At 55.5% G+C, this 24,124-nt stretch overlaps 5 protein-coding genes and 1 non-coding gene across 6 annotated transcripts; 2 read left to right on the forward strand and 4 right to left on the reverse strand.

Annotated features, from left to right (window-relative positions):
• Positions 1 to 8,596: 8,596 nt before the first annotated feature.
• Positions 8,597 to 9,859, reverse strand: B0T26DRAFT_173248 (uncharacterized protein). The gene is made up of 2 exons (XM_060433574.1): positions 9,349 to 9,859; positions 8,597 to 9,166 (listed from the first exon to the last, which is right to left on the reverse strand). Exons 1-2 carry the CDS (start codon positions 9,587 to 9,589, stop codon positions 8,796 to 8,798), a joined length of 612 nt encoding a protein of 203 aa, XP_060301334.1. The 5' UTR covers positions 9,590 to 9,859; the 3' UTR covers positions 8,597 to 8,795.
• Positions 9,860 to 10,704: 845 nt separating this feature from the next.
• On the forward strand, positions 10,705 to 11,859 carry B0T26DRAFT_673002 (uncharacterized protein; the record flags this gene model as incomplete). Its single annotated transcript, XM_060439536.1, has 2 exons — positions 10,705 to 11,513; positions 11,733 to 11,859. 2 exons carry the CDS (start codon positions 10,705 to 10,707, stop codon positions 11,857 to 11,859), a joined length of 936 nt encoding a protein of 311 aa, XP_060301335.1.
• A 4,307-nt stretch (positions 11,860 to 16,166) lies between these two features.
• B0T26DRAFT_637813 (major facilitator superfamily domain-containing protein) lies at positions 16,167 to 18,227 on the reverse strand (the record flags this gene model as incomplete). The annotated part of the gene is made up of 4 exons (XM_060436963.1): positions 16,167 to 17,519; positions 17,612 to 17,624; positions 17,707 to 17,806; positions 17,894 to 18,227. 4 exons carry the CDS (start codon positions 18,225 to 18,227, stop codon positions 16,167 to 16,169), a joined length of 1,800 nt encoding a protein of 599 aa, XP_060301336.1.
• Positions 18,228 to 19,104: 877 nt separating this feature from the next.
• B0T26DRAFT_t68 lies at positions 19,105 to 19,186 on the reverse strand. Its single transcript has one exon. It is a non-coding gene; the product is annotated as a tRNA-Ser (tRNA).
• Positions 19,187 to 19,644: 458 nt separating this feature from the next.
• On the forward strand, positions 19,645 to 20,841 carry B0T26DRAFT_738817 (Alpha/Beta hydrolase protein; the record flags this gene model as incomplete). The annotated part of the gene is made up of 2 exons (XM_060443636.1): positions 19,645 to 20,644; positions 20,747 to 20,841. The coding sequence occupies 2 exons, from the start codon at positions 19,645 to 19,647 to the stop codon at positions 20,839 to 20,841; spliced, it is 1,095 nt and encodes a 364-aa protein (XP_060301337.1).
• Positions 20,842 to 21,059: 218 nt separating this feature from the next.
• B0T26DRAFT_173462 (uncharacterized protein) lies at positions 21,060 to 22,718 on the reverse strand. The gene is made up of 3 exons (XM_060433575.1): positions 22,704 to 22,718; positions 22,469 to 22,641; positions 21,060 to 22,169 (listed from the first exon to the last, which is right to left on the reverse strand). The coding sequence occupies exons 2-3, from the start codon at positions 22,491 to 22,493 to the stop codon at positions 21,178 to 21,180; spliced, it is 1,017 nt and encodes a 338-aa protein (XP_060301338.1). The 5' UTR covers positions 22,494 to 22,641; positions 22,704 to 22,718; the 3' UTR covers positions 21,060 to 21,177.
• Between the last annotated feature and the right edge of the window lie 1,406 nt (positions 22,719 to 24,124).

Here is a 24,124-nt window from a genome sequence, read left to right on the forward strand (position 1 = left end):
GGCCGCAGCTGCTGCTCCGTAGTCTCCCAGAATTCAAGACCCAAACCAAATGCCTCGTAAAATCAACTGTCCCCTCCACGTATCATGCATTGCTTGATCAGAGCCACGGCCAGCCTGATCAAGCGACCAGGAAACAACATACGAAATAATCCGAGTCGGAGCACGACAGATCCAGACCCCGCCACGTGAAGTATCGTTCAAGTCCCCAACTCTTCCTCAGTACGTAAGGTACTCTGTACCCCCAAGCGGGGTTGGTCCGCGCTGGCACCGTCCCGCAACACCTATCTGCAGTCGCGCAGAAGCCTCTGTGGGGGCCGACAGCTGTGGGATGTGCGTGTCCGGATACAGGACGCAAAAGCTGTGCAACTCTTCCGCGTCTCCCAGATGTCGTCCATCTGTCTGGACGTGGAAAGCATGCAGACTGGTGATGGGGCGCCATGCAAGATTCCGGCAGAGCTCCCACACATCCTGCCCTGCAAAATTTCCTTGCTTTTGTAGACATCGGACAATGGTTTCCAGATTCTTGGTTATTCGATCCTGCCTTGATTGGTACCTGGGCATGTTGGACTGGCGCTGCACGCTTGTTGGTCATCTTGCAAGCAACCATCTTTGAGCTCCTCCCCACGAGATCATCTACCATTTCGGAAAACATTCGAGAGTGCAGACCATGTCCTATTCAGTCATGACCAGAGCGTGTTTGGCCTTTCGGATCCGATCGTATTCGCACACGCCCCGAAGTGGCTCCAACGACGTGCGGGGGCCGCGGCGACGAACGGCACGGCTCCTCTTGAGTACCTTACTTCTTTAAATTCTCAAAAGAGAGGGGAGACGGCTCAGCGCCTGCAAGCGCGCATCAGGGCTCATGTCTTGGCAGCAGAGCGCAAAAAAAATCCCCTGAGCCTGATGCGATGCGAACCATTGGCTCTGCCGGTGACAAGTCTCCCGGCGACTGGCCCGCCAACCGAGACGATAACGAGCGGCCGAGGTCACTGTGAACGCCGAGCGACGATAGAGGATGAACAGCGTGGCAGCCTAGAGACCGACGACCCGAAAGCCTCGTGATGGCCGGAGGGCTTCTCCCATCACGTCTCTTGGGGCGAGAGTCGTGGCTACCTAGGACTGGCTGAAGCCAGGGTCACTTGATGTCCCCAACCAAAAAAAAAAAAAAAAAAAGTCTCAACCCGCCTGTTGCCTATTGTAGAATCAGCCAGTCAGAATGGGGACAAAGGAAACCCGACCTGCTCGTCAAAAGACGACCCTACTACTACGTAAGTTGTTGCCCCCCATGTTTCAAGCAGCGACAGCTCGTCAGCCACGCTGAGAGAGCAGGGCTTGGCTTATCGTCGCCTTGGCCCGGGGCCACCTCCAACGACTGGTCCTGACAGAGGACGGGTCGGCTGGCTTTGCTTTTTTGGGGGGGGCTCGAATCACTTGAAGGTGTTGGTGGCATGGTCAGCGGCGGGCCGCTGTCGCTGTCGAGGCCTGCCTAGCACACTTTCCACGAAGTGGTCGGTTCGCATTTCGCAGATCGCCAGCCGATTTCTTTTTTCGGACCCAAGTCTCCCACGGCTCCGGGCAATGCAGGCCCCGAGGAACGAAACAGTTTCCTCATGAGACCATTGACCATGGACTGGGCATGGAGACCCCAGTGCCCTGCCTCCTTCATGCTGTGCTCTCCAGGCGGAACTCCACTGGTGACTTTCCTCGACTGCAGCCCTTTCGGATGGATGCTCATCATCTTTGCCACAGGGTATGGAGCACAGAACGTGGGCTAGAGCGGCACAGCAAAAAAGCTCTGCCTCGGTGCTGCGTCTTTTGTGGACGACGACTCGGCAGATGGCGGGTTCAGGTTGGTGGCGCCCCGGACAAGCTCCACGGTGCAGTGTATGAAAGCCGGTGGGCTGTCCCTTCCTCAGGCCTCCTCGCAGCAGAGGCAGGCATGTACCCGCCCCCGGACATGTGTCGACGGGAATGAGATGCAGGAGCACTTGAGCCTCATCATGCCTTCCTCATTCACAGCCCGCCTGTAGCAGCTCGCGGCAGGTACTACGCATTAAGGCAAGTATGATGCATCATCTCCACGAACGTTCCTGCCTTGCGGTTTTAGTGAGGTTAGACATCATACGGAGTATTTAGAATTGGAAATTGCGACATGCCCTTTCTTCAAGTTTCAACCACCTTACCTGCGTACCTGAGGTAGGTACGGAAACCTTGGAAGATCTTCCAGCTTCAAGCCTCAAACATCCTTCAGTTCTTGCCCCAAAGACGCTAACCAGCACAGGATATCTATTTCTGTCTTGCACACCAGATACCCGGTCCTCAAGCTGCCTCGTGGCAGTTTTAGAAACAGGTTCACCTCACACTTCTCTGCGGCGCAAACAGCCGTCGACCGAGGTTCTGACTGATCCCAGTCCGGTCGATTTGCAGTGCCGCACAGCTGGATCGGTTCATTACTCACCTCCACCCTCGCATCTGGCATTCTCGTCGTCGGCTAGTTTCTCTGCCCCCCTGGGTGGGACTGAGAGACGAAACAACGCCCGGCGCCGTCGCTGTCGACACCAGGACTGGGAAGCTAATAGCTTGCTTGAAATTTTCAGCCGCACTGCGCTGCGCTGCACTGCACTGCTGCAGCGATGTTGTTGATTCTCGAGACGCAAATGCTCCACCCTCACAAGCACGCTAAACTATCGAAACACCAGCCCTACGCTCCCGCTTCATACTGCGGGAAAGAGAAAAAAAAGAAATGAAAAACGGCCCAAGCCACTAACTAATACGGCTTCCATGTGGTCCTCAGAAACATGCCGTGTTCCGTCGTTCCCACAATAGGCTTGAAACTCTAGCACGCCTCTGGTCATCGTCTCCTAACTTATTACGATGTAGTTCGGAATCGACCGCACGACACGCCATGGGCAGCGATTGACGAGCTGGCTGGTGTTGAAACCATTTCGTATCGTAATTCGCGTCATCTCATCAAGGTTACCAGTCCCTGCCTCTCAACTGTACCGACTGCACTGTACTGTGTTCAGTGGAGAGCTATTGGTACACGGTAAAATCCAAGAGAGCTGCCAGACCGACAGGGATCCTGGGTCGGGGCGGACAACACTTGCATGAGAGCGAATGCACAGCGGTTATGTGCTTGTGCGTCTAAGTTTGGAGAGACCCGACCAATCAGACCCAACCTGGAAATATGTTGGGCGTGTTTTATGTTTCAGCTCCCCGTCCAGAGTCAGGCAGCACACGCCTGCCCACTGCCGTCTCACTCAACCCACCTCAGCGCCTCCCCCTCCTCCCCCCGATGCCGCCGGGCGGAGCTCACCGAACTGGAGCCGACACGCCGGTGAGCGGATGGCTAGAAACCTAGAAGTTCCAGACCCGTGCTTCCGCTCCTTTGGTCACATACATTAGCCTTCCCGTGGTCCACAAAGCTAGGTTGCGAGGATGAATGGGATCCAATGCAGCTTCCACATCGCCGCGGAAGAACCTCTTGAACTATCGATCCGGGCAAGGCAGGGCCGCGATTACAGCTACCTACTGCGTATGGATGTGATTTCGGGTTTCTGCCTAGAGCGGTCTTGAGCTTCCCGACGATAGTAGCGGCGTGCTGGAGTTTCCCGCTGCTCGCTGATAAGTTGACCAGCGTCTACCAACCCCGATTCGACTTGATATTAATAATAAGCACGCCGTGGAGAACTGGGTCAACTGGGCGTCTCGATAGCAGAACCAGACATGTGCGGATGTGCTGTACCTCTACCTGACCTTTCGGGCTTGGCTTTATCTTCCCGCGCCAAGTTTAGTGGGATGTGGTACGGGATGTGGTACGGGCTGCAACCCAATCAGCGTGAACCACGTCTTCAAGCCCACACCACAATCCGCCATGGGCAAGTCCTGAGAGGGTGGTCTGGCGGCTGCTATCCATTCAATTGTTTGCGCGAGGACGGACAGGTCGGTCATCCAGATTCATCATCACTTCCTGGTCATTTACACACGATCCAATGGACGCGTGGTATCGCAGCGTTGGACCTCAAAGCCCAGGTTTCGTCGTCAATTGTTGTTTCTCTCCGCGACATGGGATTTTGTTTTCTGTCAGCCCTCTTCACCCACTCGAACCCTGGGTGTGAGACTGGATCATGCAAATCATAAGTACCGCAAGACTCACTTCACCACTCCCATTCGCCAGACAAGTCTGCATGGGCGGACCGTTTTCCGCCTTACATGGCGGCCAGGATAGAAGCAGAGCACACGAATGGCAGGGTGGTGGAGTGGAGCAAGAGAAGGGAACAACAGCTTGAAGCACAGTGTCACTGAGCGCTGTTGACTTTCGAGATTTACGGCGGTATCCTCAAGCTCACAGCAAACTTTAGCCCGACCTTGACCAGTTCTCTGTACAGCTTCATCGAAAGCGACCCAATTGCAGATGCAGGGCAGACCGACAGTTCCCTCCACTGCACGGCATTGGGTCCCTCTGTCCCAGCTGTCTTTCTCGCGCTACCTGGTTTTATCCTCTATTTTACCGTTCATATCAACATACCTTGCCTTCAACCTGACTACCCAGTCCTTCTCGAACCGGTCTATTAGTCGCATAGTGCAGCAATGCTTGTTTCCCGCTCCACCTCAGCACATCCAGTATCTGCTCTCCGCTGTCAATGCTGAATAGACCTGTTGATTTCAGAGGTCGACTGGGAACGAAGCCGAAAGCTGTCAAATCGTCACTTGTCGGGTACTTCCCCCGGTATTTGGGTTCACACTGTGGATGTTCAAAACAGGCTTGGCTTGACGCCCACACCGCTACTTTCATACAACCTGGTTGGAGGGGTGGCTGTAGAGAGCCTCCCACACTCGATAACCACACATCAGTGAGCAGTCAACTTTGGCTGAGGAGAAAATCAATAATTTGCCGCAAACCCATCTCAGCTTTTACCCTTTTCCGCTGCCCCGCCAAGGAATATTTTTTCTTCTCTCTCAGCGAAGTTGTCTGTGACCCTGGTCCATGAACACGCTATCTTTGGTATTGATACTCTCTTTTGCCATTCCTCTAGCCTCGAGACTGGCTCCGGAAAGATCATAGGGCTTTTTTCGCGCAGAACTTTTCTTGTGGGTTCCGCGTGCGAATCCGCATGCTCTGAGAGGTTTAGTCACCAATGGTGCAATCGGCCTGATATTTTGCGCGCCCCAACAGAACGGCGGACCAGGTTCGGGTGTGCCGTCTTTGCACCTGCCCCCTCCACTCGGCATTCTCCTTCCCCGCCCCCGCCTCATCCCGTCTGCCCTTGCGAATCTTTTCCGAGTTGCTTACCCTCCTGTGACGGGAGTAGCGAGAAACTGCAGAGGCTGTGGGAAAACAACACAGAGAAGAGTGGTTGTCCTCTCCGCGTCCCTTTGCTATTAATTGCCTTCTCCCTGGCTCGCCAAACATTGGTTTGCTCGAGATATCAGCTCACCAACTTCGTACCGCAGCGGGGCTTAACTAACGGCTGGTGGTTGGGGTTTGCTCCACCGACCTGTGGAGAAACGTCCCCCCCCCCGGCTGGCCTTCTCTTGCCAAGTCAGCGCTCCCTCGTCGTGACCACAGTGGGCCCTCCGACCGGGGGAGTCTGGATGCCAGTGCGGGCGGCATCGGGAGTCCGCGTCAGTAGTCTGCAGGTCGTGCTGTGTAAGATCTATCTTTTACGATGTGCTGTCAATCCCTTACCATTAGCCTCCACACAACTCTCCTTGATAGTGGGGGTTATTGGAAGAGTCACTATTTCTTCCTCCAGACAGAGTTTTGTCTACTCTCGTCGAGGCGCGCCCTGCAAGATCAGCATCGTCAACCTGCCCATATACCCCTTCCCCCAAAGCAGCAAGGGATATTGGGTGAGTTGATAACGAGAACGTGCACACTTTGACCCCAGGGCAGTGTTAATATACTTTGGTTTGTGTTGTCCCCCCCCCCATTTCGCCCCCAGCCGGTATCTTATCCCTGGCCAAGACGGGGAAGGGAAGGGCGGGCGCTGGTGAGCCACTCGATCAAGCACAAGGCTATCGAAGTCCCATTTCAATTTAGATCCCAAATGCACGGCGTGCTGGTGCGGGATGCTGCTGCACGCTGCAGAGAAGGCTCCCCGGAATCACAGCCTGCTCCTTCACCCAACATGCAGTCCCAGTGCTCTCGAGGGCACAAAACCCCGCGGATACACTAGGCAAAACTCAGTCCTTGGCCTCTTCTCGTCCAATTCCCCGCCATATCAAGTGTTTTATATCACGGGGGTTTGTATCACGGGGACACAGAAAGAAGCTGGAAGCTGAGGCACAGCCCGCACGGCAGCGGACCTGGACCTTGGACTCTCCTCTGATCAAGGCCTGCTAAGCCAAGGGGGATTTTGGCCGACGCACGACGCAGCAACCCGGCACTGCAACCAAACGCACGTATGATTCGCATATGGCAACCATTTCGCGAATCTTTATTTTTGCCCCCCCTTGCTTTTCTCTTGAGCATCTTTTAGGTGTCATAATCAGAAGAGACTCTGAACCGAATAGCTTCTTTTTCGGCTTTTGTTTTTCTTGCTTACTGACGGTCAAAGTCGACGTTGTCTCCGTTCACCGCCATGCTTGATTGCTTGGTTGCTGATTTTCTGGCCTTTCTTTGGTTCTTGTGCGACCCCCAAGTCCAATACTGGAAAGTGATAACAGGATCCTTCTTTCAGGGTTTTAGGTCGCACAACACACTTGCTTGTTGAGCCTCGGGAGAGTGCTGTGGCTGCATGGAATGATTGATGGCCATGTGCGCGCCGCCTCTCTTTTTCTTTTCTTTTCCCACGCCCCGCCCCGCCCGCCACCTGGTGGAGGGGGCGATCCTCCCCCCTCTCTCTCTTCGTATCAAACAACTGCCTATCTTTTCTGTCGCCTGCTCGCTCGCTCGTAACTAGGGGGCGGGCGGGTGGCATTAGGCGCCATCACGATTTGCTTTCCGGCTGCACGGCCGGGTTGAGAACCAGGTGGGTGGAAGAGTGTCTGAGTGGTAATAGAGCTGCTGAGGGAGAGAGAGAGACATTTATCCACCCCCCTTTTCCCAGCAAGCAGAGTAAGCAAGTAATAAGCAAGCAAGCAATGGCAGTTGTCGGTTGTCAGTTCTTGTTACTTGTGGTCAGGTTAGTACGGATCATGTGAAGGTATCATGCTGCATTTCCAGTGGCATTTTCCACAGTGTACGACGTATGTGTATACGATTACATACATACATACGATACCTTGCACACAGAGGTAATAACGCGGTCGATGACCTGAGCTAAGGATCGCAGGGCCCCCGCCGCGCCCGCCTGATGATCCTCTCTGCAACAGCGGCAGTGACATGCGGCACGGATTTTCAGTGTCCCAGTCCCAGCAGGCACGTTAGCGGCCGCATGCAAAAGACAAGAAAGCTGGGCCTGTATCCGGGCACCTGCGCCCTGCGGCTGGGCGGGGGAGAGAGGATGATGGAGAGGCGCCAAAAAAAAAACTTAAGGGGCACAGGCGGCGAGCGACTGCTACCCCTCCCCCCTCAAGTTCCCGCCCTTGCCTGCGTCGCCGGTGCGGTGCGTCCGAGGTATCTCCTCCGCCCTTAGGCTGGATGTAAGTATCCATTACCTACTCCGTACTCCGTACCTACCTTACTTTTGCTGCACGCACTGGAGACATGCCTGCGGTAGGTACTAATGCATGTTTGTATGTACAGTACCGGTATATATACGGAGTACATACTCTGTACACGAAGATATGAGGGGTCCGAGTCCCCTGCTCCGAGCTGAATCTAATGAGTGAACCCCTTTACCGATCCCACCTCAGTTGGTGGGGGGGGGGGGGGACCAAACTCGATGATGGCAACATCTCAGATCATTTCTAGGGTGTGGTTCTTATGCGTTATTCTTCTAGAGATTGAGCAACAAGCGAGGTCGGGTAGGTTGGTTTCTCCTCTAGAAAAAAAGTGTTTGAAGGGTTCGCGGGCTTTGTGGGGTGAGGGAGGGGGGAGGGGAAGCACAGAGACAAACGTACATGATGGACATGCCCGGCATGACATGGCATGGCATGGCATGGCATGGCATTAGCATGGCAGGGGCAGCTGGCAGCAGCCAGCCAGGGCCGATCTCCATGGTATCCATCCATCCTCCCTCTTCCATCTTCCATCTTGTTGATCCTCTCCTAGGTATGTACATACTAGACGGCTATGTATCCGTAACTCCTCTTTTTTTCTACCCTGCAGCCATGTTCCAGGGAGAATGTGTGTGTGAGCAAAAAAAAAAAAAGCTTAAGAGTCCAAAAAAGGGCACTGTATCTAGTGCCTACAGCACAGTTGGCGGGGGGAGCATGAACGCCTGCGGAGGAGGGATAACGGCCGAAAGTGTCTGCGGGTTCTACATATCACAGCCTGCCTGTCATTGCTGAATCCGTAGGTAAGGTAAGGTAAGTAAGTAATCTGGCAATTACTCCTCTTCTTGATGTGTAATGATATGAGGTACGTAAAAACCTTACGAATTGCACGCACGGCATATCCGCAACCGCCCCTCCTAAGATGAGAGGGGGGCCCTCTCAGACTTCTCTATTGCGAAGTCTCTATAACGAGAATTCATTTCACAACAAACAGGAACGCTCAACCGCGGGAGACGCGAGCAAGCGATTGTCGATCACCAGCGGGGGGAGCTGAGGGCTGGCTGGCTCACTGCCTCTTTTCTCTTTTCTCTTTCTCTCCATCATTCACTCACCCAGTCAGTCAATCCCTGGTTCGAGCTCCTTTCATAACAGAACCCCCCCTGTGTTGCATGAACCAAGCATGGCAGATCTATCTATCTATCTCTCCCCCGTCCGTTCGCTCCCGTGTCTGTGTGGGAAGGTAACATCTGTGTGTCGAGAGGGCACCTATCTCGGCCTTCTTCGAAAAAATAGAACCACAAGGGATATGTTCGAAGAGACAAGACACACAGGGAGAAAGACTCGAAGGTTTGATGTTTATTGGTCACACAAAATACTATGTAGGCAAAACGAAACCAAAGAACACACCCTTTTCCAGGCGCATCGCATCGTATCGCATCACATCGTGCAAAACGCACGCACGCACGCACACAGGGTTTGAAGGGCAGGGCAGGGCACGACACTGTGCGTGTGTGCGTGTGTGTGTGTGGCCGTTTCGCGGCAAATCTAGCGCAGGCTAGGCGATCTCCCATGCACGTCAACACGCCTTTGCTCCTTGGGAGTGAGAGAGAGGGAGAGAGAGCCTTATGTATATACCCATATACCCATACATATAACAGATACCACCGGGGAAGGCGGGGTTCTTTTGTTCCCCAATTGTCATGGCGTTCGAAACTGCATGGCCTAGGGCACGGTACTTGAACCTACCGCGTATGTTTGTAACAAGCACCCTCTGTCTATCACCTCTCTCTCTTTTCTTGCTGTTGTTTCTTGAGGCAGGGGTGGGTATGGTATGACCGGTATCATACATACATGCCGTGCTGTGTGTATTGAGTTTGGGGGCGAGGGGCAAAGGGAAACGAGAAGGGACAGGAAAAGAAAGGGAACGAGCGGCGTGGGTTGTTTCCCGTGCCCCTTTGCCTCCTCGCGATGGTGTGTGTGTGTGCATGTGTGTAAGTGAAAATAGAAACTCTACAAAGACCGAAAGCGGATATGGCAGTGTGTGCTCGAAACGGGGAATAGGATTACGATTTTCTTGTTTCAATTAATCATCATCAGGGAACTGTGCCTCTTTTTTTTTCTCTCTCTCTTGACCAATTCTCTCAGGGGGAGCTGAAAAACGTGGTGGCTGGATGGGATGCGAGCAGAGGGAGGGATGGATGGTTCGATGGATTGTGACACACGCACACACAAAAGAGGCCGAACGGCACAGGCAGAGCGTCACGTCCCGACTTATCCGCAGAGAGAAACAACAAGGAGGATTTGACCCGGAGCTGTAAAGATAGCCATTAGGATGTTGTTCTGTGCCTCTTCTCCCAACACAAAAAAACGAATAAGAGATTTGTGATGGAGTAAATTAAAAGAACGAGAACCAGGGGTTCGTTGCCGCTGCGGCAGACGGTTACCATCTTGGCGTAGTCTAGATAGAGCAATTACTTGGTCTTGGTTCAGGCAGGAGAACCTGAGGCAGCTTGGACTGGGTCAGTGGATGGCCCAAAAACCCGCTCACATGACAGCGCGCGCGAAATCTTGTGGAAGGCGCGTTGCGGCAAGAGGCAAGACGGAAGGCGCGTGTGAAGAGAGTTTAAGTGATGTCGTGTCGTCACCGTCACGACACCTCTACGGATGTACTTTATATTATTACTGCTATTGCCTTCCCATGCTGGGAAGGGGTTAACAACCTAGCCGGCTAGGCATGAACAAGTGGAGAAGGACTACCGAAGGATAGAAGGAAGAGGGAGAGCGGTATTCCATCTCATCATCTGAAACAGCCGGTTTCGCCCAGAAAGCAATCCCTTTGTTTCCTTCGCAATTAGCGTGTACCGAACGAACAACCTCTGAGAAGACACCTACGAGGCGACCGGGCCAACCAAGTCAACGAAAAACAAAGAAAGGCCAGTGGCTCTCTAGCAAAGCAATGGTTGCATTCTTGGACCTGGTGGATTCCTTCTAGGGAGCGTGTCATGTTCCTCTTGCCGCGCCTTCCAGTACATATTTTCGACTATAGGTCGCCTTCTTCGACAGCCCTTCCTTCTTACAAACAGACATCTTTTATCCATCTTGATGCCTTCGCTGTCGCGGAAGCAACCGCCTTCCCCTCACCGCCCGCCGCCGTCAGCGCAGCCGCCGCTGGCCGAACCGCAATACCATGGCCGCGCCTTTGACCCGTGGAACTCCGGGTCGACGGGGCATCAGTGCGCCGAGTCGCGCGGGCCGACGGGCTGGCGCGAATCACGAAATGTGAAGCTGCAGAGTCAGTTCCGCGGCGGCCACTCGGGCGGCCAGCACCTGTCAGATACCGCCAGCCCCGGCACCGAGCACTTCGACGAGAGGCACCGCGTGCTAGTGCCCCCGGAGCTGCGCGCCCGAGCCGCCAATAGCGTCGCCGACATGCTGCGCAAGCCGGGCACCATGGCCAAGTTGCGCCAGTCTTCTTCTTCGCTGTCGTCGTCGTCAGCTGCGGGCCAAGGCCAGGACAAGGCTGCTGCTGCGGGTACGGCAGTGAGTGCGGGTGCGACTGCCGAGCAGCAGCCACGGGGCGAAGAGGAGATAGAAGATCAGCACGCCGAAGGACAAGGCAACGGCGAGGCGGGCACGGCTGCGGTCCGCCAGCGTGCCATATTCGACGGCCTCGTCATCTACATCAACGGCAGTACGCACCCGCTCATCTCGGACCACAAACTCAAGCGCCTGCTTGCCGAGCACGGTGCCCGCACGTCGATCCACCTCGGCCGCCGCCAGGTCACGCACGTCATCCTCGGCAAGCCCTCGGGCCCTCGCGGCGGTGCCGGCGGCGCCCTGGCTGGCGGCAAGCTCGAAAAGGAGATCCATCGTGTCGGGGGAAACGGTATCAAGTTCGTTGGTGTCGAGTGGTAAGTTTCCTTCCTTTTCCTTTTTAGGACCCCCTATTTCCCCTTTTTTGTTCACCCCCTCTTGTTTCTCTATTTCCAGGCCCACCCCCTGGGCCTGTTCAACCCTGTACATACGCAATGGACGGATACTGTGTGCGCGCATATGTTTAGCTTTGCGCGTGTATATTTCAATTTGTGTGTATGTGTGTATCTGGCGCTGACCGTTTCGTTTGCTACTAGGGTTTTGGAGAGCATCAAGGCCGGCACCCGTCAGCCCGAAGCCCGGTTCACCAATCTCAAGATCGCCGCCCGCGGCCAGCAGAGCGTCCTGCACGCCTTCTCGAAGGCGCCGCTAGGTGCCACATGACTTTGTTGATCTTGCCACGGGTACGTGCAGTCGCAGGGCTTGCGTCCAAGTCTAGAGCCTAGAAGAAAGGGGGGCTTGCCCACATTTCGCAACCCAAAGCCTCCCTTCCCTTCCCCGCCGGGGCACGCACGCGTGCATGCATGCATGCATATCGTGGTTGGAGGAGAAAACAGAAAATTACTTGGGTGGGTTGGTTTGGCAAATGTTTGCTACTACGAAAATTTCCTCTGCAGGCCTTGTTGAACATATTTCACCTGCATGAACAAGGCTCGACACGACACGGTAGAACACGACACACGATATCACACGACAGCACACGACCACGCTAAGTTGCCATGTCGGGGAGGTGGCTGGCTGAGGGTTCTGGAGCTGGCTACGTGGTGGGCGAGTGAGCTCTCCTTGGGGACACGGGGAAATTGGAAGGTTCTAAACGTCGTCTATGATTGAATGGGAAGAGGAAATGGTGTGTTTGTTTGCTACGGTGCTGCTCTTTGCCTTGGGCTTGGCATGGTTCTGCTGCATTTCTGGGAGCGTCTTATCTGGACGGGGGCGAGGGAGCGGTTTCGATTGACACGGGTCTAGGGTCATCGTCGATACATGGCATCGGTATAAGTAGGGGTATGGGCATTGGCATGGGCATTGGCATGGGCATGGGCATGGGCATTGGAATAGGCATGGGCATTGGTGTGGGTGGGAGGGTAGGCAAAGGCAAAGGCGTAGGCAAGGCAATTAGCATGGGCACGACATGAGCATGGCACTGGGCATGGCATTGGGTCTGGAGGGCGGCAGAGAAGCATTGTATCTTGATTGCGAAATACATGGTGCGTAATCGGTCTCTTCTGTGGTTATGGTACTAGGCGGCCGAAGTTCAGGCCTAGAAAGGGGCATTGGAGACTCGACCAAGCTGGGGACTTGTGCCGATTAAGACTTTCCGCTGGCCCCACGGAGCCATTTCAGCTTACAAGTTAGCCCACTACACCGTAGACGACTAGTTATCTCTCTGTATGTGATCGAAGATGCCTCCATTCCTCCCTGTCTGCCTGCCATTGTCATCTAAACATTCCCGCCTAAACTCGCACCGTACAGTTTTTGGCTGTTCCGTCTGGGAAACTGCCAAGCAAACCCCTGTCTATATGGCCTGGCCGACTAGGTAGCGAGGATATGGAATACATGCTTGCGTGTTCACCTGGTAAGGGTGTGGGTGTGGTGCTAGTAGTAGTAGTGTCCGCTCCGCTATCCTCGAACTAGGGTAGAATGCTTTTGTGTTGGACCAGACTTCGTACTTCGGTTTTTATGTATTCTTTTTCTTTCTTTCTTTCATCGGCGTACGAGTACCTGCCTGCGTGTATTTCTCTGCCCCCTTCTGGGTTGAACCCCTCCCCCTTCCTTCCTCTCTGTTCAGTTCTGTCTTGTTCTGTTCTGCCGGAGAGTCGGGGTATCCATCCGGCGGCGGTGGTGATTGTTGTGGTTGCCTTTTTATAGCCTTGTCTTTCTTTCTCTCTGTCTGTCTGTCTGTCTGTCTGTCTGTCTGTCTATCTGTCTGTCTGTCTGTCTGTCTGATCTAGCACATATGCTGCCCATGTACATACATACGTATCCAGATAAAACTACGTAACGCCCCGGGAGCCGAAACCGTTCGCATGCCTGCCTACCTGCTTCATGGTGTGTACTACTGGAAAAAAAAATAGTACGTAACGGGTCTACTCTAGCCGCAGCCGCAGCCGCAGCCACCCGCCGCCTGCATCTAGTGCTCGTGTCGCCGAGGCCGTCTTGGTCTGGCCTGTTCGCGTGGTAGTTTCATGGCCTAGGTACGAAGTACTGATGGCCCATCCACGTAACTGCCCGTGACATGGCCCGGGATATGGTGTGTGTATGTGTGTGTTTGGGGCGGGGCAAATTCTAGATCGCGGGCCTTGTCAGACATAAGTGATAAGTGTCGATACCATACCTACCTCCCATGATGATATGGATGCGTGTAAGTCTTGCTCGCCCTGGCGCCGAAGAAGAAGACCGGCTGTCTTGGCAACTGGCGGTTCTTCTCTCTCAGCCCCAAAAGCGATGGTGTAGAAAAATAATGACCTCCTGATGCGGACCGTGTGTGTGTGTATCTTTGTGCCATTTGCCCTCCCTTCCTGAGGTCACGTTGGAGGACGGACGGGAACAGAGTTTAGGCGCCGAAACATTGTCCCTACTAGCCTTCAGAGCAGTATTTGTCGATAGAGAACTCTCCGATGGCAGCCGCTGGCCGGTGGGGGGGTTGTGTTTCTGCTGCCGAGCACATACGTACTCTGCTGTGGAGTGGAATCCTCGCCGTTGCTTCCTGGAGATTCTTCACGCCTTGCCCTGTGAAACGTCACGTCATGGACGTTGTCCAGAGGACAGATGGAGGGACGATAAGATGGATGGGGGAGAGAGAAAACCATGACATCGCGGTTTTGGTTTCGTTGATTCGCTTGGCTGGAAAGCGAATCCGGCTGGGCCCCGGCCGCCGGGTGCTGCTACTGCTGCTGCTGCTGCTACTGCTGCTAGTTCGTGGCGTGGATGGAACGACGCGGGAGCAGGACGGATGGGCGAGCCCCAGGATCATGGCCCCCGAAGACGAAGACGAGGGAGGTGGGGGTGTGAGAGAAACTAAGGCTGCTGCTGCGAAGAGGGATCATGTTTCGAGTCACGACTTGGGAACAGTAACGTCGTGCAACTCTGCTGCATACAGGCTGCCCCCGTCCTCCCTGTTCCCCTAAAGCGGTGGCACCGACAAGCGCGCCTGTTGCCTGCCCCCAACCCTCTAGTCTGTTGTCCGCGGCGCGAGAGAGAGAAAGGAGCCAAGTGCTATCGAGCTCGGGTGAAAGGATAGAACGTGCATGTGGATGTGGCTAGTGTTTGTGCCCCCCTCCCTCACCCCTGACAAGGAAAAGAGACACACAAAACAGAGAGCAAGAGAGACGGTGTAAGAGATCTAGAACCTTCCTCTCGTGTCCGCCAGCCCCGGCATCGGAACGGCGCACGCAAAACCGGCCCACTCGCCATAGTAACTGCCGATCATCACAGTGAGGGGAGGCGATATACGAACAACTGTCGCCACGGACAATAGCCATCTGGGTCATCCGAAAGAGGACTTTGTGCGAGCCGACAATATATTAAACGTGGAGAACATGACATGGCACGGCCAGCTCATCATCATCGTCCCTTCGAGTCTCACCTAGTTTGGCCCGCCGTCGTCATCATCAAACAACAGAAATAGCATCGACAAAAGAAACACCGAGCATCGACATCAATATGGCGGGGCACGCGACGCGTGGCCTTGGCACCGAATAAAAACAACCCCCCGCGGAGCACAAAGTAAGGTATGTATGATGCACAACACTAGCCTACTCTCAAGGCAAGGCAAAGCAGCGGACGGCGGCCGGGTAGGCGGCCAGCACGTGTTTTCGTCTAACAGAGAGCGTATAGGTACCCAGTCGGTCTGGTCTCGGGCCCGGGGCAAGCCAGGGCCGTCGGGTATTGCAGAGACGGAGATTTCCGGAGGGAGGGGAGAAAAGAAAAGAAAGGGGGTTGGGGGAGGAGCAAACTCGCAACCCCCCTTGGACTTTTCGACAGCCTCAGGGCTGGCTGGCAGTGCCATGGCATAGGAGGTGAGGGCTATGAACCAGATAGGCTAGTTCTGGTATACCTAGTCCTGGTAGAAGGGGGTGGCCGTAGAAACAAGGGATTTCATGCCCAAGAAAGTAAGATACCAGTGACCCGTTCTGGCAGAGAGTCTCTAACAGTTACTGCCTCAACGGTTTCTCTAGGTAGTTAGTTAGGTAGGTACTTCGTACGCCCACTGGAACCAACACACGAAAAATTGTTAACCTGCGTTGAGCCAACACTGTGTTTCTATTATCGTATCAAGTTGCGAGACGCTGTTATCTAGTTTTAGCCTACTTACAAGCAACGATAACGACCAGCCAGGCCCATTAGAGACACTGCAGAAAAGGAGATTGCTATCACCGCACTTTTCTTTCTCGGAACCCAACCGAACCTCGATGGTAGAAAGACGAACAAAATAGAAACTCTGTCCAAAGACCTTTTTTGTGACTACCTTCCAAGCATGTAGGCAGGTAGATACCCAGAGTAGCTAACTAAAGGATCCCATATACTAGCTGTGCCCAAAGCATAACAAAACCTGACGCCCTGGTAAATTATTTTTAACAAACATTAATGCCCCTAAATATAAAGTAAATCCTTTTTTCACATGCCGTGAATGCTCCTTGACTTCCATGTTGACAACGCACACTCTGCCTGCCATGCCAAATCACCGACTTACACTACAGCCTCTGCCTCCCTCTAGTCTCGATGGGAATGAGACACATGGCGACAAAGGCAGCCAAGATTAGGGCGGCCGACAGGTAGATAGGGCCCGTGGTGCCGTCGCCGGGGACGGTAGCAGCAATGATGGGCGCCAACAGGCCCGTGGCGCGGTTGAGGAAGCTGGCGACGCCTGTGCCAGCTCCCCTGACGGGGGCGGGGAAGATCTCGGGCGTGAAGGCGTACAGGACGCCGTACATGATGTTCTGCGCAAACGCCTCGACGCACGAGAAGAGCAGCTGCGCCGACGCGGATCTCGCGCCGTACTCGGCAAAGAGAGACAGAAACAGAGCCGACACCAATGTTGATATGGCCAGCGTGCCGCGCCGGCCTAGGAACGGCGACTCCATGTCCACCGCATACGCCGCCAAGAGACTCCCCGGCACGCCGACAAGGCTCGTGATGACGTAGCTGCGGTACGCCTCGACCGTGAGCTGCTGTGATGACATGTTTGCTGCTGGTGGCGCCTGGCTGCTGCTGCCGCCGCCGCCATGCGAGAGATACTGCGGGAGAAAGGCGTTGAACAAGGGGTAGCCCATGCCTATCGTGGCCCAGCAGAACCACATGATGGCCGTAGTGAGGCCGAGCTTGCGGCTGCTGAACAGGGGGCGGATTCGCTCGGCCGAGAAAGAGGCGAGCCTGCTTTTGATGATGCGGGTGGTCGACAGGCGCCTGGGAAGGCGAGTGGCCGAGTCGTCGACGACAGCGTCGAGGATTTCCTCTGTTAGCCACGTCTTCTTTCCGTTCCGGAAGGCGATGCCATGGACGACAGCCACAGCCTCAGCCTGCCGCCCCCGCGAAAGCAGGAACTTGGGCGATTCGTAGAGGTGGAAGACGAAGAAGCGGATGAGGAACATGACAAAGGTTATAATACCAATTGTCAGAACGAAGCGCCTCCACCCCTGGTCCCCTGGCCAGTTGGCGATGAAGAACCAGGCAAACAGGGACGAGACCAATTGGCCGATGGGCCACCACACGGAGAGGAGGGTGAGAAGAGACGACGACGCGTCAGGAAGGAACTCGAGGAACAGGGCCCCGTCGACGGGCAGGTTCCCGCCGACGCCAAATCCTAGAGTAGCATACATGAGGCAAACCCCCCCCCAGCTCGAGGCCCAGGCCGAGGCGATGCCAAAGACGCTGGTGATGAGCAGGGTGGTGTTGAAGGCGAAACGCCGGCCCATAATGTCGGACCCAAAGCCCCAGAAAAAGCTGCCGAGACACAGACCTAAAAAGAGGGCAGAGGTCGTGTACCGAACCGACTTTTCCGAGATGCCAAACTCGGCGGAGAGCGAGGGGAGCGTCAAAGACACGCCCTGTCGAGAGGTCAGTCAGGGCTCTCGTACCCGAAACTCACCGCAATGGAAAATACAAGCCTGAATGCGCCGAGAGCTGCTTGCTTGCTTACCTGCATCCAGAGACTAGTCCGCCAAACAGCCGTCACAGCCTACGGTTAGAACTCGGTCCTACGTCTCAGCCCGGCACGTGTCTGTCGAGACTCACTTGTCTGCGAACCAGCCAAATCCGCACAGGATGAAGAGCTGCCAGTTATACCTGCCCATGCCAATGTCCTGGACGGCCTTGTTGATGAGCTTGGACTTCACTGCAACATGCGACAAGAGACACAGTTTAACCTCTAGACCCCCCACAACAGAGACAGACAGAGACATGAAGATGGACGGGCACTCACTCTCATAGGCAGTCCACTTCTCGCCCTTGGCACCTCTGCGGACCTCCATGCGCAGGCCTTGGATGCTGTACTCGGGCACGCTCATCTCAAGCATGGCCGTGCCTTCGTGGTCGTCGCCCGCCTTCCCACGGCCGCCGCCGTCATCGTCGTCGCCATCGACATCGACATCGTCATGGCCGTCGGTGCAGGAGGCCGCGGCTTCAAACGCGCGCCGGCCAGTCCGGTACGAGTGGCTGTGAACGTGGGCGTCCTCCAGGGCAACCAGCACGCCCGAGTAGTCGTTGACCGACTCGGTGCGGCGGCCCGTCCATAGCAATATGTCTGGGACCAACATGGTTGCTGCTCTTCAAATCCAGATGCCAAGACGACTTTGGGTACCTCGCGGGACCTGAGGCTCTTCGCTGCGAAGGAACCGAGGACGGCGTTGCGTTGGTGCTCTGTTCAGCTACCACAAACGAACAGGATCCAAGTACCGTGCCAATCCATGCACAGCCACACAACAAAAGATCAAAAAAGAAGGATGCGGTTGTCCGTTGTTGCTTCTCAAGGAAGGACGAATCCACTCCTTTGAGTTCGACTTTTGAAGGTTGGTGCCTCTGAAACAGGCGGACCGCTGGAATCGTCCGAAACCGTGGCAACGCTCAAAGAACGTTGCTCGCTCTTGGTGGAAATTGTGTCAAAAATGGAAACAGCCCATAGAAGAGAATATCCATGTGCCTGCCAGCCCAGGTTGCCAATTACATCCTTTCAATCCATGCTTTCGAGGAACTTGATTGAGGGAAAGAGCAATCCGTTTGGAGGGATGTCCGATGTATAAATGCACCGGAAGTGGTATGCACAGTTGCCATTTTTGGACGTAGCGCCTGCTCTGCCTCGTGTCAGAGCACCCACCACAGTGCACTCGAATCGGATTCGCGCCCCCCGCGTTGGGTGCTAAAAGGGGCGTCGCGCATGCATGACGGCGCCGGAAGCCAGGTCATGGGGCTTCTCGCGCTGCTGCATGGCGGTCACACGCCCCGGAATTCGTCTTGAAGGGCAGCATTGCTAACATCACCGTCACGTCCACCTGGCAATTGAACAAAAGGAAAGAGAGTAGGATTTAGTTATACAGAGTTTGGAAATTCGTAGCATTAATAGCATTAATAGCAACAAAAAAACGACGAGCCTTCGAAGCTGACACAAACAAAAAAAGGGAAAAAGCCAAAAGAAATCGACGTGGGCCTGATTCGAACAGACGCTCCCGAAGGAACAAGATTTCTAGTCTTGCGCATTAGACCACTCTGCCACCACGCCAGTGAGCTGTTACTTAACATGACCTTAGCTAAACACCTAATATGACAGGCACACTGGAATGCACTACGTCGTCAACATTAACCCCTCTCACCGCAGCGCAACTCTCTAACACGCCACACTGTAACTGCACTGGCAGGTTGCTTGTGGTGGGTACGTCACCGCATCGAGGGGCTTCTTCGCTCTGACGGCGCAACGCAGTGCAGAGCAGCGCCAGTATACGGAATAGCGTTCATTCCTAAACGGTTTTTCATGCGAAGAGCCAGCCAGATTTATCCCGTTCTGGCCTTTCGGATCTAGTTCTACTTGGTGCATACCTATACCTCCTACCTTGCACGTCCCCTCAATTAACCTCATCCTCCCTTCCCTTGCTCGCTGACGACATCGCAGCCCCACAACATCACCTCCCCACGACCCTGTCAGCCCCCGACGTCGCCCGAGAGGGAGACCCCCGAGTCGAGATGGCCGACCCAGAGATAGCCACCAAGGCCCCCGAGAGCGACGCCCAAGAAGATGCGCCTGCCCCAGCCCATGTCCCAGCCCCAGCCCCAGCCCCAGCCCCAGCCCCAGCCCCAGCCCCAGCTCCAGCACATGCCCCCGCGCCAACCCTCAGCGACCACTGCACCTCAGACCGCCCTACACCGGCCGGACGGGCCTCGACCGGCGAGATCACTAAGCTCGGCGACATCGATGTCTACATCTCCAAGCCGGCCGACTACCCGCACACGCCGTCGCGGCTGCTGCTGCTGCTGACGGGTGGGACGGGGCTGCAGAGCGTCAACAACCAGATCCAGGCGGACCGGTTCGCGTCCGAGGGCGGGTACGTGGTGGTTATGCCGGACCTGTTTGGCGGCGACGCGGCGCCCAACTCGACAAAGACGGCTTTCTCTGGCTCGTCAGAGTCGGGCAGCTCGCTGCTCGACACCTTCAAGACCAAGGCCGTCGAGGCCGCCAAGAGCTTCATGATCGACATGTGGCTGGCCCGCCACACCGAGGAGAAGGTCCTGCCCATCCTGCACAAGGTCCTCGACGCCGCCCGCGACGAGTTTGCCGACGCCGTCGCCTCGGGCGGCGGCATCTACGCCGTCGGCTACTGCTTCGGCGGCCGCTACATCTTCCTGCTGGCCGCCGAGCGCCCCGTGCCGCCGCCCTCGGGGGCTGGCGGGGGACTGACAATGCCGTGGTCTCCCAGCGTCGCTGCGTCTGCTGCTTCTCCGCAGCCGGGCGACGACGAAGAGGCCAGCCGGCCCAAGACGGCCGGGCCCTACATCAAAGCGGGCGCCATCGCCCACGCCACGCTCGTGTCGCGCGACGACTTCGCAGGCCTCAAGGCCCCCATCAGCGTCGTCTCGGTCGAGCACGACCCCATGTTCCCCGACGAGGTGCGCACCGCCGCCGAGGACTACATGAGCAAGAACAATGTCGAGCACGAGGTCCAGGTCTACCCGCGCGTGCCGCACGGTAAGTTCTTTTTTTGTTTCTCGTTTACGGTTTATGGTTTGCCGATGCACATGCACCCCCCACACCTTGGCTGGCCCCATGGCTGATAGACATCACCTGCAGGATTCGCTGTGCTGGGCGACTACGACGACCCAAACATCCAGCAGGCGCAGGTCACTGCCTTTGAGCAGATGCTGAAATGGCTCAACGACCATTGATGACGGACTTGTCTTCTGCTGGGGCAGAGGCAAAGGGCTGGAGAGCAGGAGCGTGGCATTCCGGGTGAAAAATGGGGTGGCCTTCTGCTCTGTGTGTACATACAGTACGTATAGTGCAGGGTTTACCTATATGCCTACGTACCTAGGTACCTACTGAGGACTCTGAATGCTAGCGGGTTTGCCAAAAAAAATAAGGGGGAGATGGAAAAAGGGAGGTGCTGCTCATTACTACCATCCCAAGAAACAAAAACAAACTAAAAACCTAGAATTGCCCAACTTCCACTCTTCAATGTATCTCGCCTACTCCACAAACACAACAACACGCCTCTAAAATCTTCAGGCAATAGTACAGATGATCTTGCCCATAGTCGTATTCTTCTCAAGCAGCTGATGCGCCTCAACAATGCGCTCCCACGGCAGCACCGTGTCGACAAACACTTTGAGCACACCGCTCTCAAACTGCGGCAGGTACTCCTCGAGCTTGTCGCGCAGCCGGCCCTGGTACTCTTCGTCTCTGCTGCGCAGCGTGCTGCCCTCGACGCGCGCGCGCTTGAGCAGCAGCTTGCTGATGTCCAACTTCTCAACCACGGCCCCGCCCATCAGGCCCAAGATACAGATGGCACCATCACGCGCCACCGCGTCGAGGTTGCGCTGCAGGTACGGCGCGCCGATAAAGTCGACGACGAAATCCACGCCCTTCCCGCCCGTGCGCGCGAGCACAGCCTCGGCCCAGTCGTGTTCCACGTCCTTGTAGTTCAACGCGGCGGTGGCGCCGAGCTCGCGCTCAACAAAATCGCATTTCGCAGCGGACCCAGCCGTCGCGAACACGGCGGCGGCCCCCGCGAGGCGCGCGAGCTGGATGCCCGCGATGGACACGCCCGACGCGCCGGCGTGGAACAGCACGGTTTTGCCCTGCTGGATCCCCAGCACGAAGTGCAGCGCCTGCGCGGCCGTAATGAACGTCTCGGGCACGCCGGCGGCCTGCTCGAACGTCAGGTGCGGCGGCTTGCGTAGAAGTGTTCGTGTGGACACGACGACGAACTGCGCGTACGCGCCGCCGTAGGTGAGGCCGAACACGTCGTCGCCGATGGTGAATTTTTCTGAAGAGGAGGAAGGGCCGAGTGCTGCTACTGTCCCGCTGAACTCGACGCCGAGTGTGGCGGGCGCTTGCGGTGGCAGTGAGTACCGCCCTTCGCGTTGGAGGAGATCCATGCGGTTGAGCCCAAAGGCGCGCACGCGCACGAGAGCCTGGCCGGGCCCTGGTACGGGCTTGGGCACGGCGTCGTTGATGAACAGGGCGGCGGCGGGGCCTTTTCCGCCTTTGATGTCTTTAATGGGGGTGCATGTTAGTGGTTATAGTTGTGTTGTGGGAAACTGAGTCAGAAACGGGGGGGAAGAGGTTAAAGGGGATAGCTGTTGAGTTGTACGAGCAAGTCGACTAACTGGCTGACGGGAATAGCGAGCGAGAGAGAGAGAGAGAGAGAGAGAGAGAGAGAGAGAGAGAGAGAGAGAGAGAGAGAGAGAGAGAGAGAGAGAGAGAGGAGGGCAAAGAGGTGTTGTTAGTGATCGGGGACAGAAATGGCGAAACTGAGTCTACGACATTGTCTAGATCAAGAATAAGACCCACCAACTGCCTTCATAACTTCTGCCATTGTGTTTAAAAAAGACTCTGCAGAGACTCTGGCATTGGTTTGTTGTTGCGGTAGAGCCCCTGTTGTTGACTTTGGGTTTCTGTGTGACAGCTGAATGAAGCTTCGACTCAACCACGACTGTTTTCCTCTTTCGTAATAAAGCAACGGGCTCGCAAAGAGTTAGTGCCCAGTTCGTTATAAATGAGTTTCTCTTTCAGAGGCTTGTCCCACCTATTATCAACTCCTGTACGTTTCTGGCTGCTCCCGTCGTTGGGTTACAAAAGGCTGGCAGCTGACCAAATGTGTTTGAAGTGGTTCGAAAGAGTGCAACTAGAAGCTTAGTTTGGCCAATAGCCTCAAAAGCACGACTACACACGGCGAAGCTGAAATGTCGTGCTTAGAAATTGTCTATGACGTGCGGGATGCTTCCCCGCTGCTCCCGTCCGTCTCCTCATTCTTATCCCGAGGCTTCTAGAACTAGACGTGCTCGGCTGGATAGCGGGGTCGGTAACTCCAGCCGAAGCACGGCAAAGGTAAACCCGGAGTCTCGCTGGCTCTCTGATCTACCTAGCGCAATCAAATGTTCCGGCACTAAAGAAGAATATTGGCGCCATACTGTCGGGCAGACAGAGCCCGGTCCGCCTTGCCATGTTCAATGGCCCGCAGTCAACAACAGCCACAGGTTAACAGACTCAGTGGGCGTCGTACGTGGCGCCGTGCGTGCTGCCGTGGCTGCTCAACTCCGGTTTCACGGGAGCCCAGGAGCTGCGAAGCGGAAATGAAGCTGCACGGATCACGACGAGAGACAAGACAGTGAGACATAGAGAGCCCGATGCGCAAAAGAAGGAGCAGACACGATCCAGCGAGCCTGTAGTACACGCCCGGGCCGGTTGTTGGCAGCAAGCAGAGAGCCTGTCTCAATTATAGTTAATTGGCATTAAGCTCTCCGTTTCCACAGCCATGTGTCCAATGGATTTCCGTCTGAAGTCTCGGGCTGTGCCACAACGGTCAGATGAAGCGAATATGCACGCCGAGGCGAGGTGCCAGCGAGAGAGAAAGCGAGAAGGATCCGTAATGTGCCAACGAAATCAAATAAATCTTTGAGAAAAAACAACCGATCCTTGAAGCTGACGATATATATCTCGCACAAGGAAGGCAAACGGCGCAGTGTGATTATACATAGTAGACGGCTATATGAGTGCGACCGCGACGCTATACTCACATTCGGGGCCCTGTCATCTTGACTGTCCCGACCGAGTCTCGGGTCCGTCAATGTATCGACAACAGTGTTTGTTTCTCAGACTCATACAGCAAGCAGTCGCAGCTGGTTGCGCTTGCAGGTCAGATACGCTCTGCACCGAAGCCGTAATATTTTGATCTTTCTAGAGCTTGGGTCCGCTGCCAACCCCGCATGCGTAGGCAGCGTCCTGGACAGGACCCGGATAGGAGAATGTGGAAGGTGGGCGTTACTCCACTTGCCTGAACGGCTTTCATTTTCCAATCATTACCACGTCGTATATGGAGTCATGGTACCCGCCTTCGTTAGAACTTGTGGGGAAAGCGACTGAACTTGCATTACCGTCCTGCAATGCTGCAGGTACGGTGCCAGTGGGCTCGGTGGCCCGCCCCATCCAATCTTCTCAACGGCGGGA

The sequence above is a fragment of the Lasiosphaeria miniovina genome (genome assembly GCF_030549165.1).
Source record: "Lasiosphaeria miniovina strain SMH2392-1A chromosome Unknown B0T26scaffold_2, whole genome shotgun sequence".
Classification (NCBI taxonomy): Eukaryota; Fungi; Ascomycota; class Sordariomycetes; order Sordariales; family Lasiosphaeriaceae; genus Lasiosphaeria; species Lasiosphaeria miniovina.

Coding starts and splice junctions, on each gene's coding strand:
- B0T26DRAFT_173248 (XM_060433574.1), bottom strand. CDS start 9,589: ATGCACACACACACACCATCGCGAGGAGGCAAAGGGGCACGGGAAACA. Junction 9,167..9,348: donor GCTTGTTACAAACATACGCG/GTAGGTTCAAGT, acceptor CGTGCATGGGAG/ATCGCCTAGCCTGCGCTAGA.
- B0T26DRAFT_173462 (XM_060433575.1), bottom strand. CDS start 22,493: ATGGCAGAAGTTATGAAGGCAGTTG. Junction 22,170..22,468: donor AGAAGTTATGAAGGCAGTTG/GTGGGTCTTATT, acceptor CCCCCATTAAAG/ACATCAAAGGCGGAAAAGGC.